The 26,776-nt window shown below is 46.6% G+C and overlaps 1 protein-coding gene across 1 annotated transcript in view; it reads left to right on the plus strand.

Moving 5' to 3' along the window:
- Positions 1-26,776, plus strand: part of COL6A3 (collagen type VI alpha 3 chain) — a 90,373-nt gene that overhangs the window by 51,334 nt on the left and 12,263 nt on the right. The window contains exons 18-40 of the mRNA XM_064286502.1: positions 244-270; positions 381-425; positions 540-593; positions 1,052-1,114; positions 1,768-1,833; positions 2,592-2,645; positions 5,257-5,292; positions 5,838-5,900; positions 7,270-7,332; positions 9,201-9,263; positions 10,313-10,375; positions 12,325-12,375; positions 12,608-12,643; positions 13,404-13,466; positions 14,515-14,577; positions 15,861-15,893; positions 15,981-16,017; positions 16,122-16,133; positions 16,230-16,723; positions 18,650-18,746; positions 20,226-20,924; positions 22,702-22,804; positions 25,609-25,979. Of these exons, the coding sequence (XP_064142572.1) occupies positions 244-270; positions 381-425; positions 540-593; positions 1,052-1,114; positions 1,768-1,833; positions 2,592-2,645; positions 5,257-5,292; positions 5,838-5,900; positions 7,270-7,332; positions 9,201-9,263; positions 10,313-10,375; positions 12,325-12,375; positions 12,608-12,643; positions 13,404-13,466; positions 14,515-14,577; positions 15,861-15,893; positions 15,981-16,017; positions 16,122-16,133; positions 16,230-16,723; positions 18,650-18,746; positions 20,226-20,924; positions 22,702-22,804; positions 25,609-25,979 (2,656 nt within the window). The remainder of the gene's footprint in view (positions 1-243; positions 271-380; positions 426-539; positions 594-1,051; positions 1,115-1,767; positions 1,834-2,591; positions 2,646-5,256; positions 5,293-5,837; positions 5,901-7,269; positions 7,333-9,200; positions 9,264-10,312; positions 10,376-12,324; positions 12,376-12,607; positions 12,644-13,403; positions 13,467-14,514; positions 14,578-15,860; positions 15,894-15,980; positions 16,018-16,121; positions 16,134-16,229; positions 16,724-18,649; positions 18,747-20,225; positions 20,925-22,701; positions 22,805-25,608; positions 25,980-26,776) is intronic.

Consider the following 26,776-nt stretch of genomic DNA (forward strand, 5'->3'; position numbering starts at 1 on the left):
CCCCTCTTGCCTGGGGAGCTGAGGCCCCCTCCCCCAAGTGTTCAATTCCAGCCAAACTAGCTTTATGGCCAGCCACGTGATAGGGAGAGAGAAGGCGCCAACAGGTGCTTCTCTGCCACTGGATTTTCAGACATTGTGGCTTTCAGACTGAGGGGACAGAGAAATAGCATTGCCTATGTGGCCCTAAGTGACCGACCTTGCAGAAAGGGAGCTAACGCTTTCCCCTTTCCCCTTGCCTTCCAGGGCTCTCGTGGTTTCCCAGGAGAGAAGGTATTCAAGCTTGGTTTTGTTTGTTTGTTTCTTTAAACCTTGCTGGGATTTCTTATTTTTCCTTTGCCAGATGGCTTTCTAGCCTCACCTGTGTGTCTATTCCCTCACAGGGCGAATTAGGAGAAATAGGGCTGGACGGCCTCGATGGTGAAGATGTAAGTGATTTTACCCTCTAAGGTCAAAGGCTTTGGCTCGCAAGATTGCAGCGGCTAACATTTCAGTCCTCTGTAGAAACCATGCCAGGAATGACATTCTATTGTCTTCGGCAGGGAGACCATGGGCTGCCTGGCTCTTCAGGAGAGAAGGGAAGTCCTGGAAGAAGGGTAGGTATCTTTCCATGAGTTGCTGTTATGGGAAAACAGAAACATTCTGTTTTAGGGAATATTTATTTATTTTAGTCTTACATGTTAAACCTGCTTCCTCCAGGCAGCCTTCCTTGGTTCTCCTCCAGGTGTGTCCGTGATATCCCCTGTACCTGTATCTCCTGTGACACACTCCATTTTCTTGTTTAGTTTGTGTGTACCACAGGGCAGGGCCTGAGTTTCTTTCATTGTAAGTAAATCTCAAGTGTCTGGCAGAGAGTTAGACCCCCCAGGTACTTGTGTATTCACTGAACAAATCAGAAACGTTTGTGATTCTCTCTTCACGGCAAACGAGTGACTGACAAACGCCGTTCTGTTGAGATGTATGAATTGAAGGGACGTGATTTTAAGATCAAGTTCAAAATCTGGAGTCTTAGCTAATCTTTTGCCTCCGCTTGTGTTTTTTCTAATTCATCTAGGGTGATAAAGGACCGAGTGGAGACAACGGAGAAAGAGGGGATGTTGGAATCAGGGGGGACCCGGTAAGAAACATCCTCATTGACAGTTGAGATCTGAGTCTGGGGAAGAAGCAGGAGAAGAGGGCTGTGGGGGAAGTGGGGATGAAAGGAAGATTTTTACTGTTGAAATTGTGTGAAGCTTGATACAACGTGTGGGTTGTTCCTTTCCCTGCAATCCTGGGGTGGTTGGCAATGCGCTTGATGAGTGTTTACAAGGTGGTTATATGGAGACCCTGAGAAATGTCTCTAAGATGTGATCTCAGGACACTTCAAATTTGCTTTTGGGGAAGATTCAGTGCCTCTTCTCATTTTATGGCTTTGTAAAACCTGTTTTTTTTTTTTTTTTTTGTAAAACCTGTGAGCAAATGCCCCTCACTGGGACAGCCTCCCTCCTTCATGAACAAGGGTAAGGCGAGAGTGACATTTAACCCAGCGGCCAGCTGGGGGCTCCTTCCCCTGGGGAAGAAGAAGCATTGCCCTGTGTTTGGGGCTCAGAGTGGTTTGCTGACCCCACGGCTAGGTTCTGTCTTGGTTGGATGGGCACCATCTGGGTATTTGTGGCCCAAGGGGCTGTGCCCTCTGAGCCTTACTAAGGCTTTCCCACACGGACCGTCCAGCCTGGGCTACAGTGGCTTTCCATGTATATGCGCCTCATTCCCTGATCCCTATGTTTGCAGGGTGACTCCGGAAGGGACGGACAGCAACCAGGACCCAAAGGAGAAACCGGTGAGATCGGGCCCATGGTAAGTGCTCCTGCGGTCCTGGACCCTCCCTGTGCTGAGGCCCAGGAAGCAATGCTTACCTTGGCTTATCCTCAGCCCTTGAACCCTGGGCCAGTGGGAGCCACCTCACGAGGTCTCCTGTAGAGGTGGGGAGCAGAGGCCCTTGGTGAGATGGACTGTGCACATATGCAGGACCAAAGCAATTCTTCCCAAATGAGGCCTTCCCCACCCGCAGAGTTTGGGCACTGGGTAGCTAACTGAAAGGTTCAAGGTTTGAGTCCATCCAGAGGTGGGGACACAGTGGTTAAGAGCTTGGCTGCTAACCAAAAGGCCAGCAGTTTGAATCTACCAGCTGCTCCTTGGAAACCCTCTGGGGCAGTTCTACTCTGTCCTGTGGGGTCACTATGAGTGAGAATTGACTTGACAGCAATGGGTTTTTAGAGATGCCTAGGCCTGCGGATCTACTCCTGAAAAATCAGCCACTGAAAGCCCCGAGGAGCGCAGTTCTACTCTGATGCGCACAGGGTTGTGGTGAGTTATAGTTGACTCGACAGCAACTAGAAAAAAGAAAAAAAAAAGATATTGTCAGGAAGTGACGTGCTTGTGGAGGCCGGAGGTGTGACAAGGTGTGAGCACGCTGGTCTAGCGGCCTCGGCCCTCCCGCAGATGGGCCTGTCTCTGCGTGTTGGTCCCCTTTCCTGTCGTGTCTCGTGCAAGATACAAGAGCTAGACATTGTTCCCTGTGGATGAGTTTCTGACTTCATGCTTTTCCTCACCAGGGCCTCCCTGGGAGAGACGGAGTGTCCGGAGGTCCTGGAGAGCCTGGGAAGGACGTGAGTGCCTCCTGGGGCTGGGATGGGGCTCAGAGATTGTTTTCAGCAAGAGCCACACCAATCTGCCAAACACAGTTGCTCTGCGACGTCTCAGTGAGGGCCTTTTGTGGGATTTCTGAAAGCGTTGGAATCTTGCTGCACATAGAAACTTTCCTTTCTTACAATTTCCTCTGCACTCCATTCTATTTCCTTCCCCGTATCCTGTTCCTTCAAAGAAACAAAACAAAAAATAGCACACAAAACAAACACTGCTCAAAACTAGCACTTTTGCTGCTTTCGAATACTTGGCCAGGTTTTATTGCACTAAATATTTTCAAAATCCAAACCAAATTAGTGGGGAAGGGATGGAACGAGGGGCAAGAAATCTGAAGAGGGTGTATATTTGGTGTCTTTATCGTATATTTTTTGTGTGTGCCACTGAAATGCAAACGAGGGAACTAGATTCAGGTTTCTAGCTTAAGGCGTCTTGAATTGCCTTTTCAAGGTGTTTCAGAAACGTCTACTGCAGGATAGCTCATCGAATGCCTCAAGTCTTTTAGAAGAAATGCTAACGACGCCATAACGTAAATGATACAATGAAGTCACCTGGAAGCCCTAGGACCCTGGGGCACAGAGAATTTGGGCCCATTGCCTGGAAGAAGGTGGTCCCTGCAGCGGAAGTAGTGATCGGGAAGTTTGTCAGTCCTCAGGGGAGACCAGGGTGCTGTGGGTGCCTAGGACAGGTCTCTGCACACTGGGGCTGTCCAGCCACTTCCCAAGTGGCAGCAAGGATGATTAGGGGCATCGCCAGCTGGATCGTCACAGGGAAGACACTCTGGGGTAAGGAGCTTTTAAAAGAACAACTCCCACCCCAAATTGAACAATATAATTATGTAATGGGTATAATTTTGCTTTTCAAATCCAGAAGAAAACCTGAATTTTGAAAATGTTATTTTAAAATGTTCACACGTTGTTATTCAATAATGAGCTATGTCATGAAGAAGTAAGAAGGAAGCGGTCATCAGTTGTTACAACGTGCTGTGACAACTCAGCTCGAGAAGGGAGCCAGAACTTGCTTTCATGGAAACGACTTAAAATAGAGTAGTACAAACAGTTGATTTTAATTCTATACACGTGGTAGAAACTTGGACTTGAATTTGGTGCCGTAGAGGCTCTTGTAGACTCAGTTTTTCCCTGAGGCAGGCGGGGACTGGCTTTGTGGCCTCCTGCCCGTCCCTTAGCACCTCGCTGTACCAGGCTGACCCCAAGGTGAGATATGTCCCTCCCACGGAGGCTGTGTCACTCCCTACCTCCCTCCTGAGCCTCCACAGGCTCCCCCTGGCCTGAGCAAGGCGTCATAGAGGACTGCTGGCCTCTATAATTCTCTAGGAATCCCTTTGGGAGGGGCCAGGGCAGACGGTTGCTCTGTGGAAGAGGGGAGTGACCCCCCACGCTCTTCCACTTGCCATGTGCCATCCAAGGAAGGAGGCCAAGGTCTTCCATTGAAGCAGCTGCCACTAGAGTGAGGAATGGTGAAATGGGCATACCAGAAGATCACCGTGCTGGACTACTGGGGGTGGAGGGCCTGGTTCTTGGATTGATGCAGCAGATGGGCCAAGCCCCTGAAAAAGCTGACATGTTATGGTCTCCTGAATACCAATCCTTGCCCTCGGAAAGACCCGAGTTCGATTCCCAGCCAAGGCACCTCATTGCAGCCACCACCCACCTATCAGTAGAGGCATGTGTGTTGCTATGGTGCTGAATAGGTTTCAGCAGAGCTTCCAGACCAAGGCAGACTAGGAGGACAGCCTTAGTGATCTACTTCTGAAAATAAGCCAGTGAAAACCCTGTGGCTCACAGTGGAACACTGGTAGCATTTTGTTCCTTTGTGCATTGGGTTGCCACGAGTTGGGGTCAACTCGACAGCTGCTAACAACCGTGTCAGAAAGACATACCCAGGACATTCATGTTTTCCTACTCCAAGCCCTCCTGCCGAAAAGGAAGCAGTCACAAAGTGGGAATTAACAGATTACTCAAGCAGCAAGCCCACGTTTATTTGAACTAAGGGTCACCCTTGGAGCATCCAGGGAAAGCCACCCAGTCATGGGGCCCACCTGCATCCCCTGGGTCTTTGGGTCCACATGTGTGCACTTTGCATCCTTTACTCAACTAAGGACATGTTACATTTGGCCAGGATATTTTGGAGAATTTGGGACTCCCTTCCACTATAAGTAACGTATTTCATTACTTCTCACGATAGCTAGGAAAATGGAAGAAAAAGAGAAGGCTGACATTCTCACTTCACAGTCCTTATTTGAAATTGGCTGGGGGAGGGTGGCCAGGGGAAATGTGCAGCCAGACGGAGTCATTGTTTTGCTTGGCAACCTCCATTTGGGTGATTGTCAGGGAAGCACGGAAGAAAACTTCCCAAGACAGATGCAGAAAGAATGGGCTCTTTTTCTGTGGGTGTCCCCACTGCTGCCCAGGCAGAGCCCCTGGCACCCAGTGGGTGCTCAGAGCCATCCACTGAGGGAAAGATGAGTGTGGGTTAAGTCGCAGAGACCAGCGCCCCAGCCTGGGTTCTCCACAGCCCCGTCTCCTGTCACAGACTGTATGACTTCTCCCTCCACAGGGCAGCTTTGGCCGAAGGGGACCAGCAGGAAATAAGGTAAGCCTCGAAGTGGCCGCCTCTTTGCTGTAGTTGCTGTTTCACTCACCATGTCTTCACAGGACACTGCCCTTCCAAGGGTCCGGACTCAACCCAGTCCCTGAATAAAAAACCCTCTCCCCCGAGGCCATCAAGGCTCTCTAACTAGACCATCTTTCCCACCACGTCTTCTGCAAAGGCCTGTGAACGTGGTGACCATGGACGAGGGGGAAAGGAGGGAAAAGGACCAAGGACACAGGTCCTGTGTCTCCTCTCTGTAAACCCCCCTTGTCTGACCACCAGCAAGACACACCTCTTGGTGCCTCAGCCTTCTCACCTGGGCGAGGGGCATTTAGAGCCTTAAGACAAGTGAGTTCAGTGTGAGAAACAACTGTAGAGCATGGAGTATCGGCCGGCTCCATCAGCCAGATGTCCCACCCCAGGGGGTAACCACCTGTACCCCTTCTTGGAGCTTCGTTTTCCTTGTCCAGAAAGGATTGTGGGACAAACAGCTGACGTTGACATATGCCATTCTGACCCCTCCCTGCATCTCCTCTTGTTTCTAGGGCAGCAAGGGCAACCCAGGCCAGCCCGGCTTTGTGGGAGAACAGGGGACCAGAGGTGCACAGGTCAGTACTCCCTTATGTAATAGGATGCCTTATGATATCTTCCCAGATGCTCTTGCACTTTTTAAATTGAGATGAAATACACAAAATTAACCATTTTCATGTGTACAATTCAGGGGCATGAGTATATCTACAATGTTGCGCAACTACCATCCCTACCAACTTTTAAAGCATTTTCATCACCCCCAAAGAGACCCCATACCCATTAAGCAGTCACTCAACATTCTTCTCTCTCCCAGCCCCTGGGATTTGCCTATTCCTCATATTTCATATAAATGGAATCGTACGGTGTGCGTCCTCTTGTGTCCGGCTTCTTTCGCTTACTGTATGTTTTCAAGGTTCATCCCTGTGGTGGCACGTATCAGACTTCACTCCTTTTTATGTCTGAATGATATCTGTGGCAACACTACGGTTAGTGTCACCCAGCATGGTTAGTCATGGTGTCACCCCCACCCTATGGCTCTCCTCCCGTACCTGACCATACGGTATCCTTAGCGATGATTTTTTGTACTAACGTTACCCATAAATCGTAATTCGCATGTATCACCCCTTTTCCTTTAATTACTACTTCATCCTCAAAACAGTTATTGGTATAGGTTCACAAATACTAATCACCACGATGTTGTAGCTAAAACACCAGAAAATTTGACAAAATCGGCAACTCTAAAAACACGGGTGGGGGAGGGTAATGAAAACAACAGCACGTGCCTGCAGCCCCTGCAGATGAAACCAGGGATTCGAGGAGTCCTAGTCATTGGGTAACAAAGACAGCTCTGACCAGAGCGCATTAGAAGGTTCAAAAAGTAAATTGGAATAGAGTTTCAGCCTTGTAGGCAGATTGTTACGCATAAGCTGGGCTTAAGAATAATGTTTTTCTTGTTATAACTAACTACAGGGATATTTTTATAAAAGTAGTAAATTTCTGCTGAAACGCTGCGCAAAAATTTAATAGACAGTCCTTTTGGTGTCACCCCCTCTGACAGCGTCACTCGGCGTGCTCCGCACCCCCTTCCACACCCCTAGCGTCTCCACTGAATGATATCGCATTGTATGGATGTATGATGTTTTGTTTATTCATCTGTTGATGGACACAAGTTATTTCCTCCTTTGGTCTATTGTGAATAGCACTGCTATGGACATTGTCTACAAGGATTTATTTGAACACCTGTTCCTTACATATACATATTTTAAATAACATTCACACTCAGGTTGTGGATTGAGGCTGCTGCTAAGACAGAAGAAACAATGTCTCCATTGGCCTCTTTGGCTGGTGAATCTGAGGCTGTGCTCTGTATATCACACAGATACCACCCTGAGACTCCTTACGGAGTCACCCTAGCTCAGCACTGATGTTGGCCTTTTACCTCCTCAGGGTCCCCCTGGTCCCACTGGGCCTCCAGGCCTGATTGGCGAGCAAGGCATCCCTGGATCTCGGGTGAGTCTGCCTCCCTCCCACCCCTCCCTTTGCTGAACAGACAGGCGGTTCCCCAGGAGGTCAAGAGCTTCTTGGCTGACGTTAATGTAGACAGACTCTTAGTTAACTCAGACTCTGGTCCTCACATGGGTGGCTAGTTCACCCCAAGGAAGTATGAGACCCCTTTTCTCAGTGCTCTGGGGACTTCTAAGCCCCAATGCATAGCCCAGAAATGACCCTAACACATATAGCAAAAAATAGATGGTAGGGAAGTAGAGATTAATAAACGGTCACTCCTCGCAGATGTAGGTCAACTGGGTAGTAAGCAAGGGCTGGACTTACCTCATCGCAGAAGCTCTCAGGTGAAACTGTGTAAAACCTCATGAAACCAGTTGCCATCGGGTTGACTCCAACTCATGACAACTCTGTGCGTGTCAGAGTAGAACTGTGCTCCATAGGGCTCTCAATGGCTGATTTTTTGGAAGTAAATCACCAGGCTGTTCTTCAGAGGCACCTCAGGGTGGACCGAAACCGCCAATCTTTCAGTTAGCAGCTGAGCACGTTAACCATTGGCACCACCCACGGGCACAAAATCAAATTAAACCTACCAAAATTCCTAGATTATGCCAAAGCGTTTCATGTTTGGTTCCCAGAGGAAACCCCTCCAGTTAGCATTTCGTTACGGAGTTCCCCACCCTCAAGTTCAATAATGATGATGTTGCTTAAACTCCCCATGACCTTGGACATGAACCTCAGTTATTAGGGATAAGCAGGCAGAAACATGGCATTCCTGCTGAGCTGGGGACCAGCGGCAATGGCTCTGCCCCTGCTTTCCTCCGTGTGATGGGACATTGAGGGAGTCAGCCTATCATTTGTTACAAGGGAATAAAAAAACCTGGCCACAAGCTGGCCCGTTGCTACAAAATCGCACAAAAATATTTCACAGTGATGTAGACAGGCACTTTGTGAAGGCTGTTGTTTGCTTAGCAACTCCTTCCTGAGCTTGGAGTCTGATAAATACCTAGTTTCAAAGCTTTCGTGTGTGTGTTTACTTTTATTTAACTTCTAATTGATCAGAATTTAAGGTGGTATAGGGGCAAAGCTATTCAAATAGTTCACCAATAACCCAGGACCACACTTCCCCGCCATCTAGTTTTTGCCATGCCTGTAGGGTCATTTCTGGGCTATGCAGCCCGCACCACATTTTAAGAGCTATTTTCATTCATTGATTTGTTTGTTCGTTTAACAGGCCTTTATACGCCTGTGTATGTAGGTACTTATTGTGGGGGGTGAAGAGAGAGGGGGAAAAAAGTCCCATCATATCTGATAGCTTGTTGCCTAGTCAGCAACATAGGATGCGCGCATTGTTTTTGTTAGGTGCCCTCAAGTCGGTTCCGACTCATAGCGACCCTATGTACAACAGAGCGAGACACCGCCTGGTCCTGCACCATCCTTACAATTGTTGCTATGTTTGAGCCCATTGTTGCAGCCACTGTGTCAGTCCATTTTATTGAGGGTCTTCTTTTTTGCTGACCCACTACCTGACCTTGCAGGATGTCTGTCTCCAGGGATTGGTCCCTTCAATATATACATTATTTAATATGTACCTTAATAACTACAATTAGTTTGTGAAAACTGGTGTTAGGGGCCATGCTAATATTTTGCATTTGCACAGTACCTCACAGGTCTGAAAAGCCATTTCCGCGCTTGTTTATACGGAGTCTCTAGCCAGCGCTCTGTACCCAGTGCCGAAAGTTGTGGGCAGCGCAGGTGGCATCCCCTTGGCAGTCTGGCCTCTAATTAGGGCAGAGGCAGGATTGAGGGCTTGACAGACACTTCTCCTCAGACGTTGTGTATTGCACTGACAAACCCTTCTCCTTCTGCTGTAGGGAGCTGGAGGGACCGCGGGGGTTCCCGGAGAACGTGGCAGAAGCGGTCCCCTGGGAAGAAAGGTTCGTCTGGAGCAAAGTGGAGCTCATTTCTTAAGGATGGGCACCTGGCCTGATGATACTCCTTGCCTCTTCCTCATTTGTCCATTTGTCTGTCTGCTTAGTTTGGACAGACCTTCTGCTCACCACGGGTCTTTGCCACACCAGCCGCCCCTGTTGAGAGCCATCTTGGCCGGTGGGATGACCTTCCCCATACAAGGGGATGCACAGCCTGGGCTCAGGGCGTTGGCATTCAGGAGTGTTCCATCAGCTGATGGGGGATTTGATCCATCTGCATCTGGCTGTGAGAGGGGGGCTGGAGGGCCGTTTGAGCCTTCAGAGCCAACAACAGCACTTAGCCCTGTTTCAGCATCATACGGACACACCTTCTTTAGATCCTGGCATTGCGTGCAGAGCTCTGCTGACCATGTTTAGATAAGAGCAGGTTTGTTATCTGGAGACTGTCTGAGAACCTGCTTTCTGTCAAGCTTGAGGAAAGCTACAACTGATCATAACGTATCTGAGAAGACGGCATATTTCAGAGTGACTGTGGTCTCCTTAAGAAAGATGCTTAGCACCCATGGCTCTTTGAGGTCCTGTTTGGTAAACTGTTTTGTTTAAGACTAGACAGGTATTGTTACAGTATGGGCGACAGCGAGGACAGTTCTATTGATCTTTGTTTAAATATTTTCTCAAGAAAAGAAATGTGTTCATGGGAATCCAGGGCCCTCTGTATGCCTCTGTGGAGTGGTGTTGGGTTTCACTGCTGATTTCAAAGCCCACCAACTTTGTGCCTTCTTTCACCCCTCATTTCTCTCTCTTCCCCGTCAGCATGCCCCACCCACCATGTCCATGATGACAAAAAGAACAAACACAAAACTTTCTAGATTCTTTTCCAGGAGTCCACATATGAATGCTGCATTAAAAAAAATCATTTAATCAAAACCTACAGATGAAGCAAGGGGAGCCCTAGCTGCTGGCGGCAACCCTACTGGTGACATCACCCAGAATGAAAGCAGGGCTTGGAAGCGGTTGTAGACCCACAGGTGTCTCAGCCTTATTTTTCTTCCTAGGGTGAGCCTGGAGAGCTGGGACCACAAGGAGGTGCTGGGAACCGTGGCCCTCGTGGGGAGACGGTAAGATCATGATGCTTCTTGGGGCCCAGGCTATCTCTGAGTTTTTGCCAAAAGGTTCAAGAAGTGAGAAGATAGGGCCCTGCTCTGGGTCAGCTTTTTGTCCTTGCAAATTGGGGTGGGTTCCAAATAGAGAAGCCTTGAAATTCGCTTCTTGTAGTGCTGGTAGCTTTGGTGGTGCAGTTGTTAAGTGCTCAGCTGCTAACCAGATGGGTGACGGTTCTAGCCTACCAGCTGCTCCTCAGGAGAAAGATGTGGCAGTCTGCTTCTGTAAAGATTACAGCCTTGGAAACCCTATAGGGCAGTTCCACTCTGTTCTGTAGGGTGCTATGCGTTGGAATTGACTCGATGGCAATGAGGTTTTTTTTTAATTTTTAAAATTAATTTTCTTGTAGTATTGAGGATATGACTAAAAACTGTGCAACTTGCTACTTATCACAAGAGCAAATAAACTTCATTTCATAGTGGGGGTGGGGTTAGTGGGTAATGATATTTTTTCACCTTAATTTTTCCTAAAAAGTGGACGTGGTGATTTGCTGAAGTGTGAACCAGCTTCATTCTGGGTCCTGCAAACATTTTGTGAGCATGACGCACTGGAGTGTCTCTGAAGAGAAATAAATGTCCTTTGGGTTAAAGTGAACTGGATTTGATAAGGTCTTGGTCCAGACTGAAACAATTTCTCCTGAATAAAACATTCGAGGCATAGAAACCATTCCCTTGATAACTCATTTTTAAAATGTTACCTAAAAATACTCTAATTTCTCAGTAATAATTTTGTAATATGCATTTCTATTTAGGAAAAAGAAACCTACAGTACACTGGGAATTTTTCTGGAATGAGTCACTGCCCCAGAAAACTACATAAACAGACCTGGTTGAGCTGAGGGTTTATAAAAGCGCGAAGCTTTGTAACTTCTCAGCAGCGAATGAAAGTTAAAAAAAAAAAAAGTTAGTCCTGAATACCCAGGGCCAAAGGTAGCTAGCTATTCCCCAGCGGTAAAATAGTACCATTGTTTAAGGATAAGTGTGGTCTGTCCATGGACTGAAAATCAGGATATGTGTGCTCTGGCCTTGGCCTCACCACTAACAAAGAAGCAGAGGGGGAAAAATCAGACTTTAAAATCTATCCAAATCATTAAAGGAAATCTCTTCCTCAATCTGTTTCCATAAGTTTGGGGGCAACAGCTGAAAGGACTTTTAAAACATATGCTGTTCCTTGAAAACTATCAATTATGTTTTGCTGTGTATATTTTCAACAACAACAAAAATAAAATAAATTAAAAAAAAAGAGTCATCAATTAACTAAGTAGCATGTTTCGTACATGCTTTAGAGATATTAACACATATTCAACATAAATTCTTCTCGTTCTTTTGAAATCATGAACGGCGTCCAGTTCTGAATGCCCCGTGTGGGAGCATGACAGGGACAGATTTGTGAACACGAGGAGGAGGGTGTTTAGGAAGGAGGGCAGTCTAGAAGGCTGCAACTGGAAGGAGTGGATGGACACAGGGAGAAGGGGTGAGACCTGGGCGCAGGAGACTCAGGGGGCAGAAGGATGGGTTCCAGTGTTCTTGCTAGCAGCAGATCAAAGGCTCACAAATGTACAGAATCAAGGTGGCCTTAAAGAGTCCTCTCACTCTAAGATTGTCTGGTTCCTGAGTCTTTGACTCTACATCAAAACAGGATCTTTATCAGATGTTATTAGCAGTTTCTCTGTATTTTGAGCCTACCAGCACCATTTGCAAAAGAATTCCCCTAGGCCCACCACTTAGGGACATGGCCTTGCTTTCTGCCTGGAGGACAGGTAGGAACAGGGAGTGCCCCTGATTCTGGACCATGATCCCAGAAAATTTCAGGGACTCAAGGCCCCTCTGCTCAGATGGCCTTGGACTGAAATGGCTGTGGTGTGCCCCAACACGTGGTCCTGGGTAACGCTATCTTTCCCTTCTCAGGGAGATGACGGACGTGATGGTGTGGGCAGTGAAGGACGCAAAGGCAAGAAGGTAGGTATCTGCTGACAGTTCTTGGAGAGCTCCTGGTGCCAGCAGGCTCCAAGGACAACTTGTGACATGTTATGTTTTTATAGGATTATTTCCCTTCTCCCTGAATTTACTTGTGTTTTTGTGCTTTTTTTCCTTGATGACTCTACAATCATGCTTTTCTTCTCAAGATCAATTTATTTTAGACGAATTGAAATTGCAGCCACATATTGAGTCATGCATTTATCTGTTATAGGGAGAAAGAGGATTCCCTGGTTACCCAGGACCAAAGGTAAATATTCCCCAGTGGTAAAATTGTACCATTGTTTTAGGATGAGTCTGGGGTATCCATGGACTGAAAATCCAAATAGGTGGGCTCTGGCCTTGGCTTTGCCACTTACAAACAGGGTGACCCTGGAAAAGACCCTACTGTCTTCTCTCTGAGACATAGCTCCCTCCTCCGTGAAATGGTGATGACATTACACCCTTGTCATGGTGTTTGTGAGGATTAAATGAAATAGCACTGCAGTAAAAGTGCTTTGTAAACTGTAAAATGCTGGAATCTACATGATATTATTGGTTACACAAACTAAGTCTGGAGGGCAGTGTGGTTCAGTGGTAGAATTCTCGCCTTCCATGCCAGAGACCCAGGTCGGTTCCTGGCCAGCGCACCTCACGTGCAGCCACCTGTCAGTGGAGGCTTGTGTGTCGCGAAGATGTTGAACAGGTTTCAGTGGAGCTTCTAGACTAAGACAACTAAAAAAACTAGGAAGCAATAAAACCCTGTGGATCCAACGGTCCCATTCCGTTGCACGCAGGGTTGCCATCAGTGGGGGGCCGGCTTGACGGCAGCTCACAACAACTGCAAACTAAGGCTGAATCTGCAGCTGCCACCAAACAGACTAGTAACCCGGTGGAGAAGTGAATTAAAGTCGACTGTTGGAGGCCCTGGGAAAGGTGACCCAGGTGCCCCGCAGAGGTGCTGCCCAGGACTCTCGGCTAGGTTTTCCCTTGCCGGAGTTTCATGCCGTCCTCCTTGGCTCTCTTCGCAGGGCACTCCTGGCGAGCCTGGGACAGATGGAGCAGCAGGACCCAAGGGGATCCGAGGTCGAAGGGTAAGTCCGCATGACCTTGGCTGTAGGTGGGCTGTGAGAACTCTGTGAGAGGCGGCATGGTTACGTGCTGAAGTCTCCAGAGCACCTCTGGGCATCATCCTTCACCTGCAACTTGGCCGGTGATAGTCAGGGTGGAAAGAAAGGAACCCTAAGCCCCAGGCCGATGTCCTCAGAAGCCCTGTGGTTGTGGTCGGTAGCTGTCCTCCCTCAGCCATGCTGCCCTCACAGGGGGTCCCAGGTTCCCCTTCTTCTAACAAACCTCAAGAGCCAGCACACAAGCCTCACCCCCAGCATGGTGCCAAAGAGGCCCAAGGCTCAGAGTGGGTAACGCCGGAAGTCTGTGCAGGCACAACAGCCATGTCCACCAGATGGTAAGGCAACAGGACTTAATGAGTTACCCCAGCTGCTCATGGTGTACTGGGTTCACAGACCAACCAGGCCCTCACCTCGCCCCACTGCCTGATAAGACCCCCTTCCTGAAGCCACTTTTGGTTCTTGTATCTTCAGTGGATGTTTACAGATTCTTCTAAGATTGCACTGAGTCTTAAATTAGCAAATTATGATCCAGATATAGGTGAAAGTTGTTATTTTTAGCCTAAAATCCGTTATTATTATTATTTTTTAAACAGCAACTCTCATAATTATCCTGTTAACTTGATCAGTGCAGAGATCAAGCTACCTCATATACTCTTCAAGGCAGACCTTGAAGACATTGGCTTGATTATCTACACTGGCCAATTGTCTAATCAACTGCCAGTTAGCAATTCTCTTGTGCACCCACAAATAATCTTATCAGTGGTTCTTGGGCAAGCACCTGTCTTACTTTACCAAAGAGCAGAGTTGTGGGGAGGTGCATGTCAGCTTTGTTCAGGTTGCTTGTCCCTACTCCTGAGTTTTGGGAACATTTGAGCTCCCTTGAAGGGGAGCGATTTCTCAGGGTGATGGGGGAAGTTAGACTAGATCATCTTTCCCATCCTTTCCAACTTTAAGAGTTGAAAATTTTATGTTGCCTGCCACACATTAGCCATGCTTGTTCTTTGCTCTCTAGGGAAATTCGGGACCCCCAGGGATAGCTGGACAGAAGGGAGACCCTGGCTACCCAGGACCATCTGTAAGTACTGACCCAGTTCCAGTCGAGCCTCCTGGGGGCTGGATGACTTTATACATGGTCTCAGAAAATTTACCAGCACCTCCTGTCTTCAGAAAGAAAATGCACTGTGTTGCTTTCTATTTTTGCTTGCTTCTTTGTTTTAACCACAGCTCTTCCGATTTCACAATGAAGAAAGGATTTTTGAGGCTTAGAAACTTTTTAAAAAGTTGCTTGTGGCTCTCTGTAGTCTTGGATGTATTGTAATTTGCCTTTATGGTTTTCTGGTATGGGTTTGTTTATAGGAGAAACAAGAGAGGGCAAATGTAAATACCTTTTGCTTGCATGTTGAAAAAGTAGTATAATTATGTCAGACCATGGCTTGGGAAGTACTTCCTCTGGCTTATAAAATCCCCAAGGGAACTACTGGACTCGTGGTTTTAAAACCACAAATGGCCGTGCCATCAGGAGCCAGGAGTCCATCATTTGCCATCCTTCCATTATCTCTTCATTACCAATGTCTTGGTTTCTAATAGTTGAATTCTGTCTTGTCTCCCATATTGAAATTGATTAGGTTCAAAGAAGAATGGAAAAGATTACTCAGAAGATGAAAAATCAGTCCTAGTAAGAAAGGTTAGGGATTAGTTTGGTTGAACCCAAGAGAAGAAGGCTGAGTTAGGTGGATCTGATTATCACCTTTAGTGAAAGAAGTGTTTAACGGAGAATGTTAAGCTAGTTTATCGTAGAAGATCAAACAGGCAGAAATAGCCATATACAAAGAGACCCAATTGTCCCAGAGTGACTTCTTGACCATCAGAGTGACAATGTATTGGGGCCAGATGATGAGGGCAGCTGAAGGTCTATCCCTGGAGCAACCTGATGGTAGAACCTAGCCAGGATGCTTTAGAGATGACGGTGAAGTTGAGCTGAGTGATTCCTCACTGCCCCTTCTCTGAACAGGATGTATGAAGCCAGCAAGTGGAAGGAAGCTCTTCTCTCAGGAGAAGCAGCATTTAGACTCATGCTCAAATGTTGGTTTATATTGATGGTCTCAGGGTTTGGACTTATTTCAAAAGCCAGATGACCTCACAGAGGAGATACTTTTGTTCTCAAAGTCTTTTCGTGTTTGCTCTTCGAGCACTAAAGTCAAATTTATAAGAAGAGTCGGCTATTTTAAATGATCAAGGTTGGCCAAAGTCCACCTTCATTTCCTCTGTCAAGTTTCTGGGAGCCAAACACTGCTCTTTTAAATTCCACATCTGGAGCTTTTTCTGTGTTTCTCAGCCTTCTCTTCCTTGATTTTACAGGGCCACAAAGGAAACAGAGGAGACTCAATTGATGTAAGTTGCCCACGTCCCAAACAAATCATTGCTTTGTAAGCCTTTTCTCTACTCTCCTTGAACATATTCTTTTGTTTCCTTTTAAAGCAATGTGGCCTTGTCCAAAGCATCAGAGATAAATGTCGTAAGTACCTGATTTTCTGTTGTTTGTGACTAATTTATATTTTTACATTTGGAATTCTCACTTCATAATCATGCCTTTCACCCTTCTCTTTGTTTCTTTTATAGCTTGCTGCTATGGTAAGTTGATTCCAGTGATTTGACTTTCTTCTGAGTAAAGAAAAACCTCTATTCTAGTAAGTAAAATGTGTCTTTGAAAACCCCCACTTTCCACAGGGCCCCTGGAGTGCCCCGTCTTCCCAACAGAGTTGGCCTTTGCTTTAGACACCTCTGAGGGGGTCACCCAGGACATATTTAACCGAATGAGAGATGTGCTTTTGAAGATTGTGGGTGACTTGACCATCGCCGAGAGCAACTGCCCAAGGGGGGCCCGCGTGGCTGTGGTCACCTATAACAACGAGGTGACCACTGAGATCCGGTTTGCTGACTCCAAGAAGAAGTCTGTCCTCTTGGACAGGATCAACAACCTTCAAGTGTCTCTGACATCCAAGCAACAGAGTCTGGAAACTGCCATGTCCTTCGTGGCCAGAAACACATTTAAGCGCGTGCGGAGTGGATTCCTGATGAGGAAAGTGGCTGTTTTCTTCAGTAATAAACCCACAAGAGCATCCCCACAGCTCAGAGAGGCTGTGCTGAAGCTCTCAGATGCTGGAATTACACCCTTGTTCCTTACGAGCCAGGAGGACCAGCAGCTTATCAATGCTTTGCAGGTGTGTGCTCTAAGGCCTCTGCTGGCCCCTTTCTCTCTCTCCTTGTTGGGCTCTGAGAAGGGTCTCATGCCCATCCCCTCTCTCCTTGGTGGATTCACATCCCACAGATCCTGAAAGGTCCTAGATGAGGCTGGTCTGACAGAGGTCTTCTCTTGTCAGAGGTCCAGAACAGCCTAGTGACTCTGGTGTTAGATAGACATCCACATGCCTGCACCTAATTCCCACCATATCCCGCCTTCTGTGGTGACAGTTCTTGCCAGTCAATGAGGATTTATGTCCAATGTGTTAGCATTGGTCGATATATTCTATCTACTAACAGGGGTGACAGTATGACTTATTTGCTTTTTTCATGAGATCCTCAGAATTTGGGTCAGTGCTAGCTCTCCTCCTTGGAGTGACTGCACTTCCAAGATGATCTTGGGGGCCCCAGTACAGGTGAGTGACCCTATACTGAGCATGTGCTTCTTAGGACAGGTTGGTCATTTCTGTATCACTCCCACTGTCTGGTTAAGGAAATCTTGTAGTTAGTGAGGGGCTCAAATGAGGACGAGACACATCGTACTCTAAAGTCTATGTACTATTAATGCCCCGCCCAGTCTTCACCTACCAGCCCTGGAGGAACATCATCCAGGGCTGGCCAGGAGGCCCTTCGGTTTCTTAGTGATGTCCCTGGCACCTCAGTGACCCCACTACCCTCATCTGCACCACTCTTCAAACCTTTCTTCAGCCAGGTGGAAGTCTGAGGGCCAGCCTGGGGAGAGGCCAAGTGCCCCTTTTCATTGCTTAAATAAAGAAATCTTTTAATTACTACAGCTAATCAATTAATATTTGTTGCCAATTCTGCTAGGCATTGTTCAAGTCATGTGGATGGTGGGTATGAAGTGAAAGAGCCCTGAGCTCAGGGTCAGGAGGCCTTGGGTCTAATTCTCATCCATTCACTCTCTAGTTTTGAGCCATTTAATAGAACACAGTTTATGTCATGTCACCTCCCCATGTCTTGGATTTCTCATCTCTGAATGTTGAATTGGGTGAGATGATCCCTAATGTCTTTCCTTCCAACTTGACTATTCTATGGTTTTACCATTTTCTCTGTCAGCAAGAGGTAGCTATATCACTGCCACCATGTTCATTTTGCCAAACTATGGGCCAATTAGAGCACAGACCCCTTGGCTTGGGAATGCAGTCCTAAACTTGGGCAGCCAGCCATATGTCCTCTGAGGGCCCGTTGATGTACATTTTCCCTGATGGGGGCTGAATCACCCGGAACATGCAGTTTCCTAATGTCAGGGTTTCAGCAAGATTGGAAAGTCATCATTTAATGAATGATTGCTGATTGGGTGCCAGGCAAGACACAATCTGTAATGGGCAGGACTTTTGGAGTCTCTTATGAGGGATTCTATCACTTGCTTTGTCATTATATCCCTTTCTAAACCTGGGAGATAGGGAAGAATGGAGCTGGCTAACCTTTATTAGCTACAATTATTATTGTTAAAAATAATGATACCATTTAAGTACCCACTATTTGCTAGAGGACATGCCAGACACTTTGCATACATAATCTAATTCACTTCTCCAAATAACTCCATTAGGAAGGTACCATTATTCCCACTTTACAGACAAGGAAACTAAGCCCCAGAGAGGAACTTGAACGCCAGTTCCTCTCGTCAGAACAAAACCTACATTTTTCTGTTGTACTGTGTGCTCCCCATTAACCCTCCCCCTCAACAAAATAAAAAAAAGAAAAAAGACAAGAAATCCAAAGTGAAACAAAAAAAAAAAAAAAGAAGAAGAAACCAAACCTAGAAGACACTGATGTATCAGGGAGGTTATTTTATGGAAATGACTTTGATTTATTCCTCAGCTGTACCTTTAAATAGTTGCTTATCAAATGCCCTACTACCAAGTGTTTCCTTTTGTATAACCCAGATCAATAACACTGCAGTCGGACATGCGCTTGTTCTACCTGCTCAGGGGGACCTCACCGACTTCTTGAAGAATGTCCTGACTTGTCACGTGTGCCTGGGTAAGGAGTTTCTCTGCCTAGTCGCACTTGCAGTGAGTGATATCTGTACAAGGATTTTTGAGTGAATAATTATAATCCGTATGAAGAGGAATGGTGGCATAGTGGTTAAGTGCTATGGCTGCTAATCCACCAGGCCCTCTTTGAAACTCTATGGGGTGGTTCTACTCCGTCCTATAGGGTTGCTCTGAGTCGGGATTGACTTGACAGCAATGGGTTAGGCTTTGGTTTATGAAGAGCTTGAGTTAGAAGAACTCGAATTAAAATTAACAAAGCCTTGCACTTACCAGTGTAGATGCTATACAAGTTGTTTTTGTTGTTAGATGCCGTTCTGGCTCATAGTGACCATATGCACAACAGAATGAAACTCTGCTCTGTCCTGCGCCATCCTGACAATCGTTGTTATCCTTGAGCCCATAGTTGCAGCCACTGTGTCAATCCATCTCGTTGAGGGTCTTCCTCTTTTCCGCTGACCCTGTGCTGTACTAAATTTGATGTCCTTCCCCAGGAACTGATCCCTCCTGACAACATGTCCAACGTATGTAAGACACAGCCTCCCCATCCTTGCTTCTGAGGAGCATTCTGGTTGTACTTCTTCCAAGACAGATTCGTTCACTATACAAGTAGTTTCCATAGTTAAAATGGACTCCTCAAGTTTTATAGGTAACCAAAAAGAAGGTGGACTTTGCTTAAATTTTTACCTTGGAGTCCAGAATTTAAATGTCTGGTTCTAGTGACTTTTCTAGAACACATTTCTTCAAAGAGTGACAAAGAACTAAAGTAATTCCTTTTTTTATTGCCATGATCACTAATAATGATTTCAGTTTATGATTTGTTTCATCTAATAAGTATTAGGTGATGAAAACTGAAGTCTGGTCACTATAATGGCTTTTTGTTGTTAGTTGTTGTTAGGTGACATTATGTATAACAAAACAAAACACTGCTCAGTCCTGTACCATCTTCATGACCACTGGTATGGTTGAGTCTATTGTTGTGGCCATTGTGCCAATCCATCTTATTGAGGGTTTTGCTCGTTTTTGTCGGCCAAACATCTTGTCCTCTTCTAGTGATTGGTCTTTCTGATGACATGTTTAAAGTAACTCAACTGAAGTCTTGGCCATCCTTGCTTCTAAGGAGCATTCTCATTGTATTTCTTCTTAGACTGATGTGTTCCACAAGGCATGAATAGCTTTCTATTGGAGCCCTGGTGGAGCAGTAGTTAAGAGCTATGCTGAGCTATGTCTGCTAACCAAAAGGTCGGCAGTTCAAAGCCACAAACTGCTCCTTGGAAATCTTATGGGGCAGTTCTACCCTGTCCTATAGGGTTGTTATGACTCTGAATCAACTCGATGACAATGGGTTTGGTTTTCTTTTTTTTTGTACTATGTGACAGTTTTGATGGCCTCAGACTCCCAGGAGATTGGTGTGCAGTAGTCCCCCATGGGATTCACAGAATAACAGGGTCACCATGCTTCTTTCTAGACATCTGCAACATTGACCCATCCTGTGGATTTGGCAGCTGGAGGCCAGTGTTCAGGGACAGGAGGGCAGCTGGCAGCGACGAAGACATCGACATGGCTTTCATCTTAGACAGCTCTGAGTCGACCACACTGTTTCAGTTCGATGAGATGAAGAAGTACATCGCGTACCTGGTCAGACAGCTGGACATGAGCCCAGACCCCAAGGCCTCCCAGCACCTTGCAAGAGTGGCAGTAGTGCAGCACATGCCCTACGCATCTGTGGGGAACACCAGTCTGCCACCTGTGAAGGTGGAATTCTCCCTGACCGACTACGGCTCCAAGGAGAAGCTGGTGGAATTCCTCAGCAGTGGAATGACCCAGCTGCAAGGAACCAGGGCCTTGGGCAGTGCCATTGAATACACGATAGAGAACGTGTTTGAAAGTGCACCAAACCCACGGGACCTGAAAATCGTGGTTCTGATGCTGACTGGCGAGGTGCAGAAGCAGCAGCTGGAGGAGGCCCAGCGAGCCGTCCTGCAGGCCAAATGCAAGGGCTACTTCTTTGTGGTTCTGGGCATTGGCCGGAAGGTGAACATCAAGGAGGTGTATGGCTTTGCCAGCGAGCCAAATGATGTCTTCTTCAAGCTCGTGGACAAGTCGACCGAGCTGAGCGAGGAACCTTTGATGCGCTTTGCACGGCTGCTGCCTACCTTTATTAGCAGTAAGTCCCGTGTTGGTGGTGAGGAGCCTGGCCAGGGCTTTATGCGAGCCCAGCCTTCAGGCCAATGGGGAGCGGGGCATGGGCGTGGAAAGGACAGCTAATGTGGGGGTGCTAACTTCTTCATTCCTTCACCAGATATATAAGCACTTACTATGCGCCAGACACTCTTTTAGGGGCCAGAGACATCTGTGAACAACACAGACACAAATCACTGTCCTCATTCACTTGTTTTTTCAGCCTAATTTGCCTGGGCACCTCCCAGTGATGAAGCAGTGTCCCATAACAATTACCGTTACGATCCAGGTGGGCAACTGGGTCACATACACCAAGAGTGTACAGGGTCTAGTATGTGGCCAGTCGTAAGAAATAGGTATCCAGTTCGTGGCAGTTAGGGAAGCCATCAATAAGGACTTGCATTTATCTGGGCTTAGCCATCAGCCCTCATGCTTGGGTTGCTCTGGGCATGGCCAGTGCGGTGCTCTCTCCCCAGAATGACCTCCACCCCTGCTCTGGTTGCAGATCAGTCATTGTCTTCCAAACCCAGCTCCCCGACCCCTCCTCACCCCGATGGGTCCAGCTCCTAAGGCCTCCTCGGCATGAATCTGGATGCTGTATCACCACGAAGTCAGCCTCTCTCATGTGGCATGGTGGCCGCTCAGTTATAGGCCTGTGGTCCCAGCAGAAGAAGCCCTGGTGGGACAGTGGTTAAGCCCTCGGCTGCTAACCAGAAGGTCGGCGGTTCGAACCCACCAGCTGCCCTGCCGGAGAAAGGTGTGGCAGTCTGCTTCCGTAAAGATTACAGCATTGGAAACCCTATGGGCAGTACTGCTCCATCTTATAGGGTTGCTATGAGTCAGAATTGACTCAACGGCAACGGGTTTGTTTTTTTGGTTTTGTCCCAGTAGGCTCTTTGAGGAAGTGTTTAGTTAACTGTTTTATTCCCCAGATCCTATCAGCAGACACGACACAGAATGGCATGGGAAAACTACTGAACAAATGAGGGGGATTTATAGAGAATAAGTAAACATATGTATACTGAAAGTCTGAGGATCCCTGGTAGCTCAGTGGTTAAGTGCTCAGCTGCTAACTGAAAGATTAGCAGTTTGAATCCACCAGCAACTCTGCTAAAGAAAGATGTGACAGTCTGCTTCCATAAAGATTACAGCCATGGAAATCCTATGGGGCAGTTACACTTTATCCTATAGGGTCCCTTGACTAGACAGCAATGGGTTTCGTTTGGTTTAGTATACTGAAAGTCTGTTACTCAGTAGAATGTTGAGGTCTAAGAAAACAGGATTCACATTTGTGAAGGCCTATTCCCCAAAGAATTAGGGAAAAATATGAAGCAAAGATAAGTCAGCAAGTTTACCCAGGGCCGTTGTTCCTGCCCTCAGAAGATTAAAAAAAAAAAAAAAAGATTTAATAAAGTTCTGTTAAAGAAAGCATTGGGAAAACATTAAAATTGGTTTGATTATAGTTTGATGTTCAAGAGCTTGGAACTTGTTAAACTTGATTTTTCTTTTTCTCCTGTCTTCTTCCTCATACTGAGTAAACATTATCTTTAACCTAATGACTCAAATATCACGAGACAGAAGATACTGGCTTAGGATGTTTATTATATCAGGAGTCATAATACTCAATGTTTAAAATCATTAATTAATTCGACAAATATTTGTGGGCCACCTTCTCTGTGACCTATTTAACTCATTAGCAGATTGATTTTAATTTGCACACTATTCAAATGAAGTTAAAATAGTTTTTCTCTGATTCTCTCTAGGTGAAAATGCTTTTTACTTGTCCCCAGACATCAGGAAACAATGTGATTGGTTCCAAGGGGACCAGCCAGCCAAGAATTCTGTGAAGTTTGGGCACAAACAAGTGTAAGTGATTATAATCATTGGCTCATAAAGTGCAGGGCTAGAAGGGATACAGAGGTCTGCCGAGCATCCCCTTACTTTATGGGTCATTGAAGATATTGAGATCCAGAAAACATGGCTTCCCAAAAGCTAAGTGTGTTATCGTTCTCAAGGTACCTGGAATTATCGGTAAGTTTTTGCTGTGTAACAAACTACTCTAAACTTAGTGGCTTAAAACAACCACCATTTATTTATTTTACAATTCTGTGGGTTACTAATTTTTGGCTGGGCTCAGCAGGGCAGTTCTTCTGGCCTCTGCTGGATTCACTTTCATGTTTTGGCCAGCTTCTGCTCAGCTGTGGATGGCTGGTCTAGGATGGTCTCAGCTGGGATAGTGCCCCTCTGCTCCATGTGGTCTCTCATTCTAACTAACCTGGGTTGTTCACAAGATGACTGGGCAGGGTTTCATGAGACAAGGCACAAGTGTGCAAGGCCTCTTGAGGCCTAGGCTAGAGTTGGCACATTGTTACTTCTGCTATATTCTACTGGGTAAAGCATCTCTCAAAGTCAGCCTAGATTCAAGTTGGGGAGCTAGACTTGATGGGAGGACCTATAACATCACCTCATGAAGGGCATGGATACTGCAAGCACGGATACTTGGAGCCACTTGTGCCACAGATCTACCATGTCTGGCGTGCAAAGATTTGGAATGATTGGATATATTAAGCAAAAAATAGACTCCAGATCTTCTTAAAATTATTAATGCTGTAACAACATAAGCGGTGATGCCTCTGAGAGTCCTTCTGGTGGCTTCTTAGTCTTCTAGGAAGATAGGTTAGAGAGCTGGTGGATGGGCTGGGACTGTGGTGCCCACAGTGATGCTGGCCCCTGCCATTTGCTCGGTGGCCTCGTTCCCGGCTCCAATTTTGGTGGCACCTCCAGGGGCAGAAAGGAGAGGAGAGCAGTGTAGCCATGTGACAGAGTGCTGAGCAGGGGACATGGCAGCAAGAACCAAACTCAAGTGAGATGCCAGCAATGTGTGCCCCTCAACAGAATGCCAGGGTGTGCACACTTGGGCAGAAGCAAGGGTCTTGATTTTCAAGCCCTAATGAGCTGTGGATTTAAATTATCCTTGAAAAATGAGTAGCTGGCTTACTCCTGGCCAACATGGAGGGTGGGGAAAGCCCGCCCATCCCTTCCTACTCTAAGCCTTTCTCTCTATCACCCCGGAAGCCCTTCAGCTCTTGCCTTTGTCCTTGGAGAGAATGGTTTCCAGTCCAGCACACTAACTTGGAATCATTGGTAAGGCAGCTGTGGCCAGCATCTGGGCACAGTGATGCTAGTCCTGCTTGATCCAGGGTTGTAAGCTCTGTGTTTAGCCTTTCATTATCCTTCTTATTTCCCTGGAACAGTCTCTGAAGCTTGCTCAAGCTTCTTATCTTTAGGAAAATAGAATGAACAGAATAACCTAGAATTTGAAATTTTATGAAACCAACTTGCAAACATACTATATAGGACATGTAGCATGCTGTACCTATAATGAAGCCTTGGTGGTGCAGTGGTTAAGTGCTCGGCTGCGAACCAAAAGGTTGGCAGTTTGAATCTACCAGTCGCTCCTTGGAAACCCTATGGGGCAGTTCTACTCTGTCCTATGGGGTCGCTACAAGTCAGAACTGACTTGATGGCAGTGACTTTGAGTTTTTTTGTTGTTGTTGTTTTGTTTTTATATCTATAATGTAATAGGTTTTCATCCAAGAGCTACATAAGAACAGTGTGGGTCTGTGCCTCTGTAGCCTTTGGTTTATGTTGGTACTATCTTGAGAATTTTTTATCTTGAGAATTTCATAATAGGTTAAAAAATCATTAAAAAAATAAAATAAAAACATGAATATTTAACACAAACAGAAAATATACACACATCCAACAATAAGCCTTGAGAGTAAAACAGTGTGTACTGGCTTTTTATACATTTCCAGACCAACATGGCATTTTGCTGAGTGGATACTTTCTTATAATGAGGGTTACTATTAATGGATCTTACTTAAGTTTTGGTCTATATATTTCAGATGGTTAATTTTTAAATTTAGGACCTTGTTCAAATATTATTATTTGTTATTGCCTATTTTACTTTCTCCCTGTCTTTATTCCATGAATTGAAAATAAGATAGCAGATGTATTTGTAATGTAATATAGGGTTTATTTTTCAGGATTCTATGCTTTTACATGCTGTTCGAGCTCTCTTCTGTGGTACAGGCCCTAAAAGGAAGGAATTGAACGTGTATATTAAACAATACATAAAACATAAAAATACTTTACTCTGCATGTATTTTGCTAAAACAACAAATTTTGGCTAGTTTTTTGGTTTGTCTATCTTAGATAAACCAAAAAGCCAGTTGCCATAGATTCAATTCCTACTCATGGTGACCCCATGTGTGTCAGAGTGGAATTGTGCTCCAGAGGGTTTTCAACAACTGATATTTCAGAAACAGATTGCCAGGACTTTCTTCTGAGGTGCCTCTCGGTGTACTTGAGCCTCCAACCTACCTTCCAGTTAGCAGCCTAGTGTGTTAACCATTTGCACCATCCACATACTCCCTATTTTACATAAACCAAAAAACCCACTGCCGTCGAGCCGATTCCGACTCATAGCGACCCTATAGGACAGAGTAGAACTGCCCCATAGAGTTTCCAAGGGACGCCTGGCGGATTTGAACTGCCGACCTCTTGGTTAGCAGCCATAGCACTTAACCACTACCCTACCAAGGTTTCCCTATTTTAGCAGGGAAAAATCTGCACGGGTGGGTTTAATATTTAATTTCTTCTTACAGAAACATCCCAAATAATGTTACTTCAAGTCCTACAACCAAACCGGTGACCACAACGAAGCCAGTGACCACAACAACAAAGCCAGTGACCACAACAACGAAGCCAGCAACTATCGTAAATCTGCCATCTGCAAAGCCAGCCCCTGTGAGACCTGTGGCTACCAAGCCTGAGACCCAGAAGACGGCCACTGTACGACCACTGGCCGCAAAGCCAGCGGCTGCGGCAAAGCCAGCTGCCCCGAAGCCTGCCGCCCGGGGGCCAGTTGCCCCAAAACCCGTGGCTGCTGCAAAACCCGTAGCCACAAAGCCTGCTGCCCCAAAGCCTGAGGCTGCCAGGCCACCAGCAGGAAAACCAGCTGCCATCAAGCCTGGGGGTAAGAAAGCCCGGTGCGGGCTGTCATGACTATGTCCTCATTTTCAGCCTCAAGGGCGTGTCTCCAGAAGCCTGTTTCTGGGCCGCAGCAGTCACTGTTGAGTGGACTGTGACTCCTATGACCCCATGTGTATCAGAGCAGGACTGTGAGCAGCAGGGTTGTCAGTGGCTCAGTTTTCAGAAGGAGATTGTCAGGGCTTTCTTCTGAGGTGCCTCTGGGTGAACTTGAGCCTCTACCCTTTCACTAGCAGCTGAGCACATTAACGGCACCGCCCAGGGATTCCGAGCCTGTTTAGAAACCAACCACCGGCTGCTATCGAGATAAATCTGACTCGTGGCGATCCCATCCGTGTCTGAGTAGAGTGCGCTCCGTAGCGTTTTCAGTGGCCGTGAACTTTCAGAAGTAGGTTGCCAGGCCTTTCTTCTGAAGTGCTTCTGGGTGGGTTTGATCTACCCAACCATTCAGTTAGCAGGTGAGCGCTTAACATCTGCGCCACCCAGAGACTCCAAGCCTGCTCATAAAGTAGGCAAAATCCAGTCGTTGATTTGGTATTTGTACATCTGTGTTTTGAAGGGGCATCTTGGTGCATTTGAAAGGAGTCGTTCTCTGTGAGGCTGGCACATCCCATGCAAAGAGCAAGTGATAAGGGCCTCAGGCCCCTCTGCAGTCTGCTTCCTCCAGTTCCCCACCCTGGTCCCCCAAACCTGCCCTTCTCATTCTGCCTGAGATGTCTGGGAGGGCCAGGCACCTCCCCTGGAAATCCGGTGTCTTCAGCTGTAGGGATAAGGTTCTCAGTA

This window comes from Loxodonta africana, chromosome 6 (assembly GCF_030014295.1).
Source record: "Loxodonta africana isolate mLoxAfr1 chromosome 6, mLoxAfr1.hap2, whole genome shotgun sequence".
In the NCBI taxonomy this organism is placed as follows: Eukaryota; Metazoa; Chordata; class Mammalia; order Proboscidea; family Elephantidae; genus Loxodonta; species Loxodonta africana.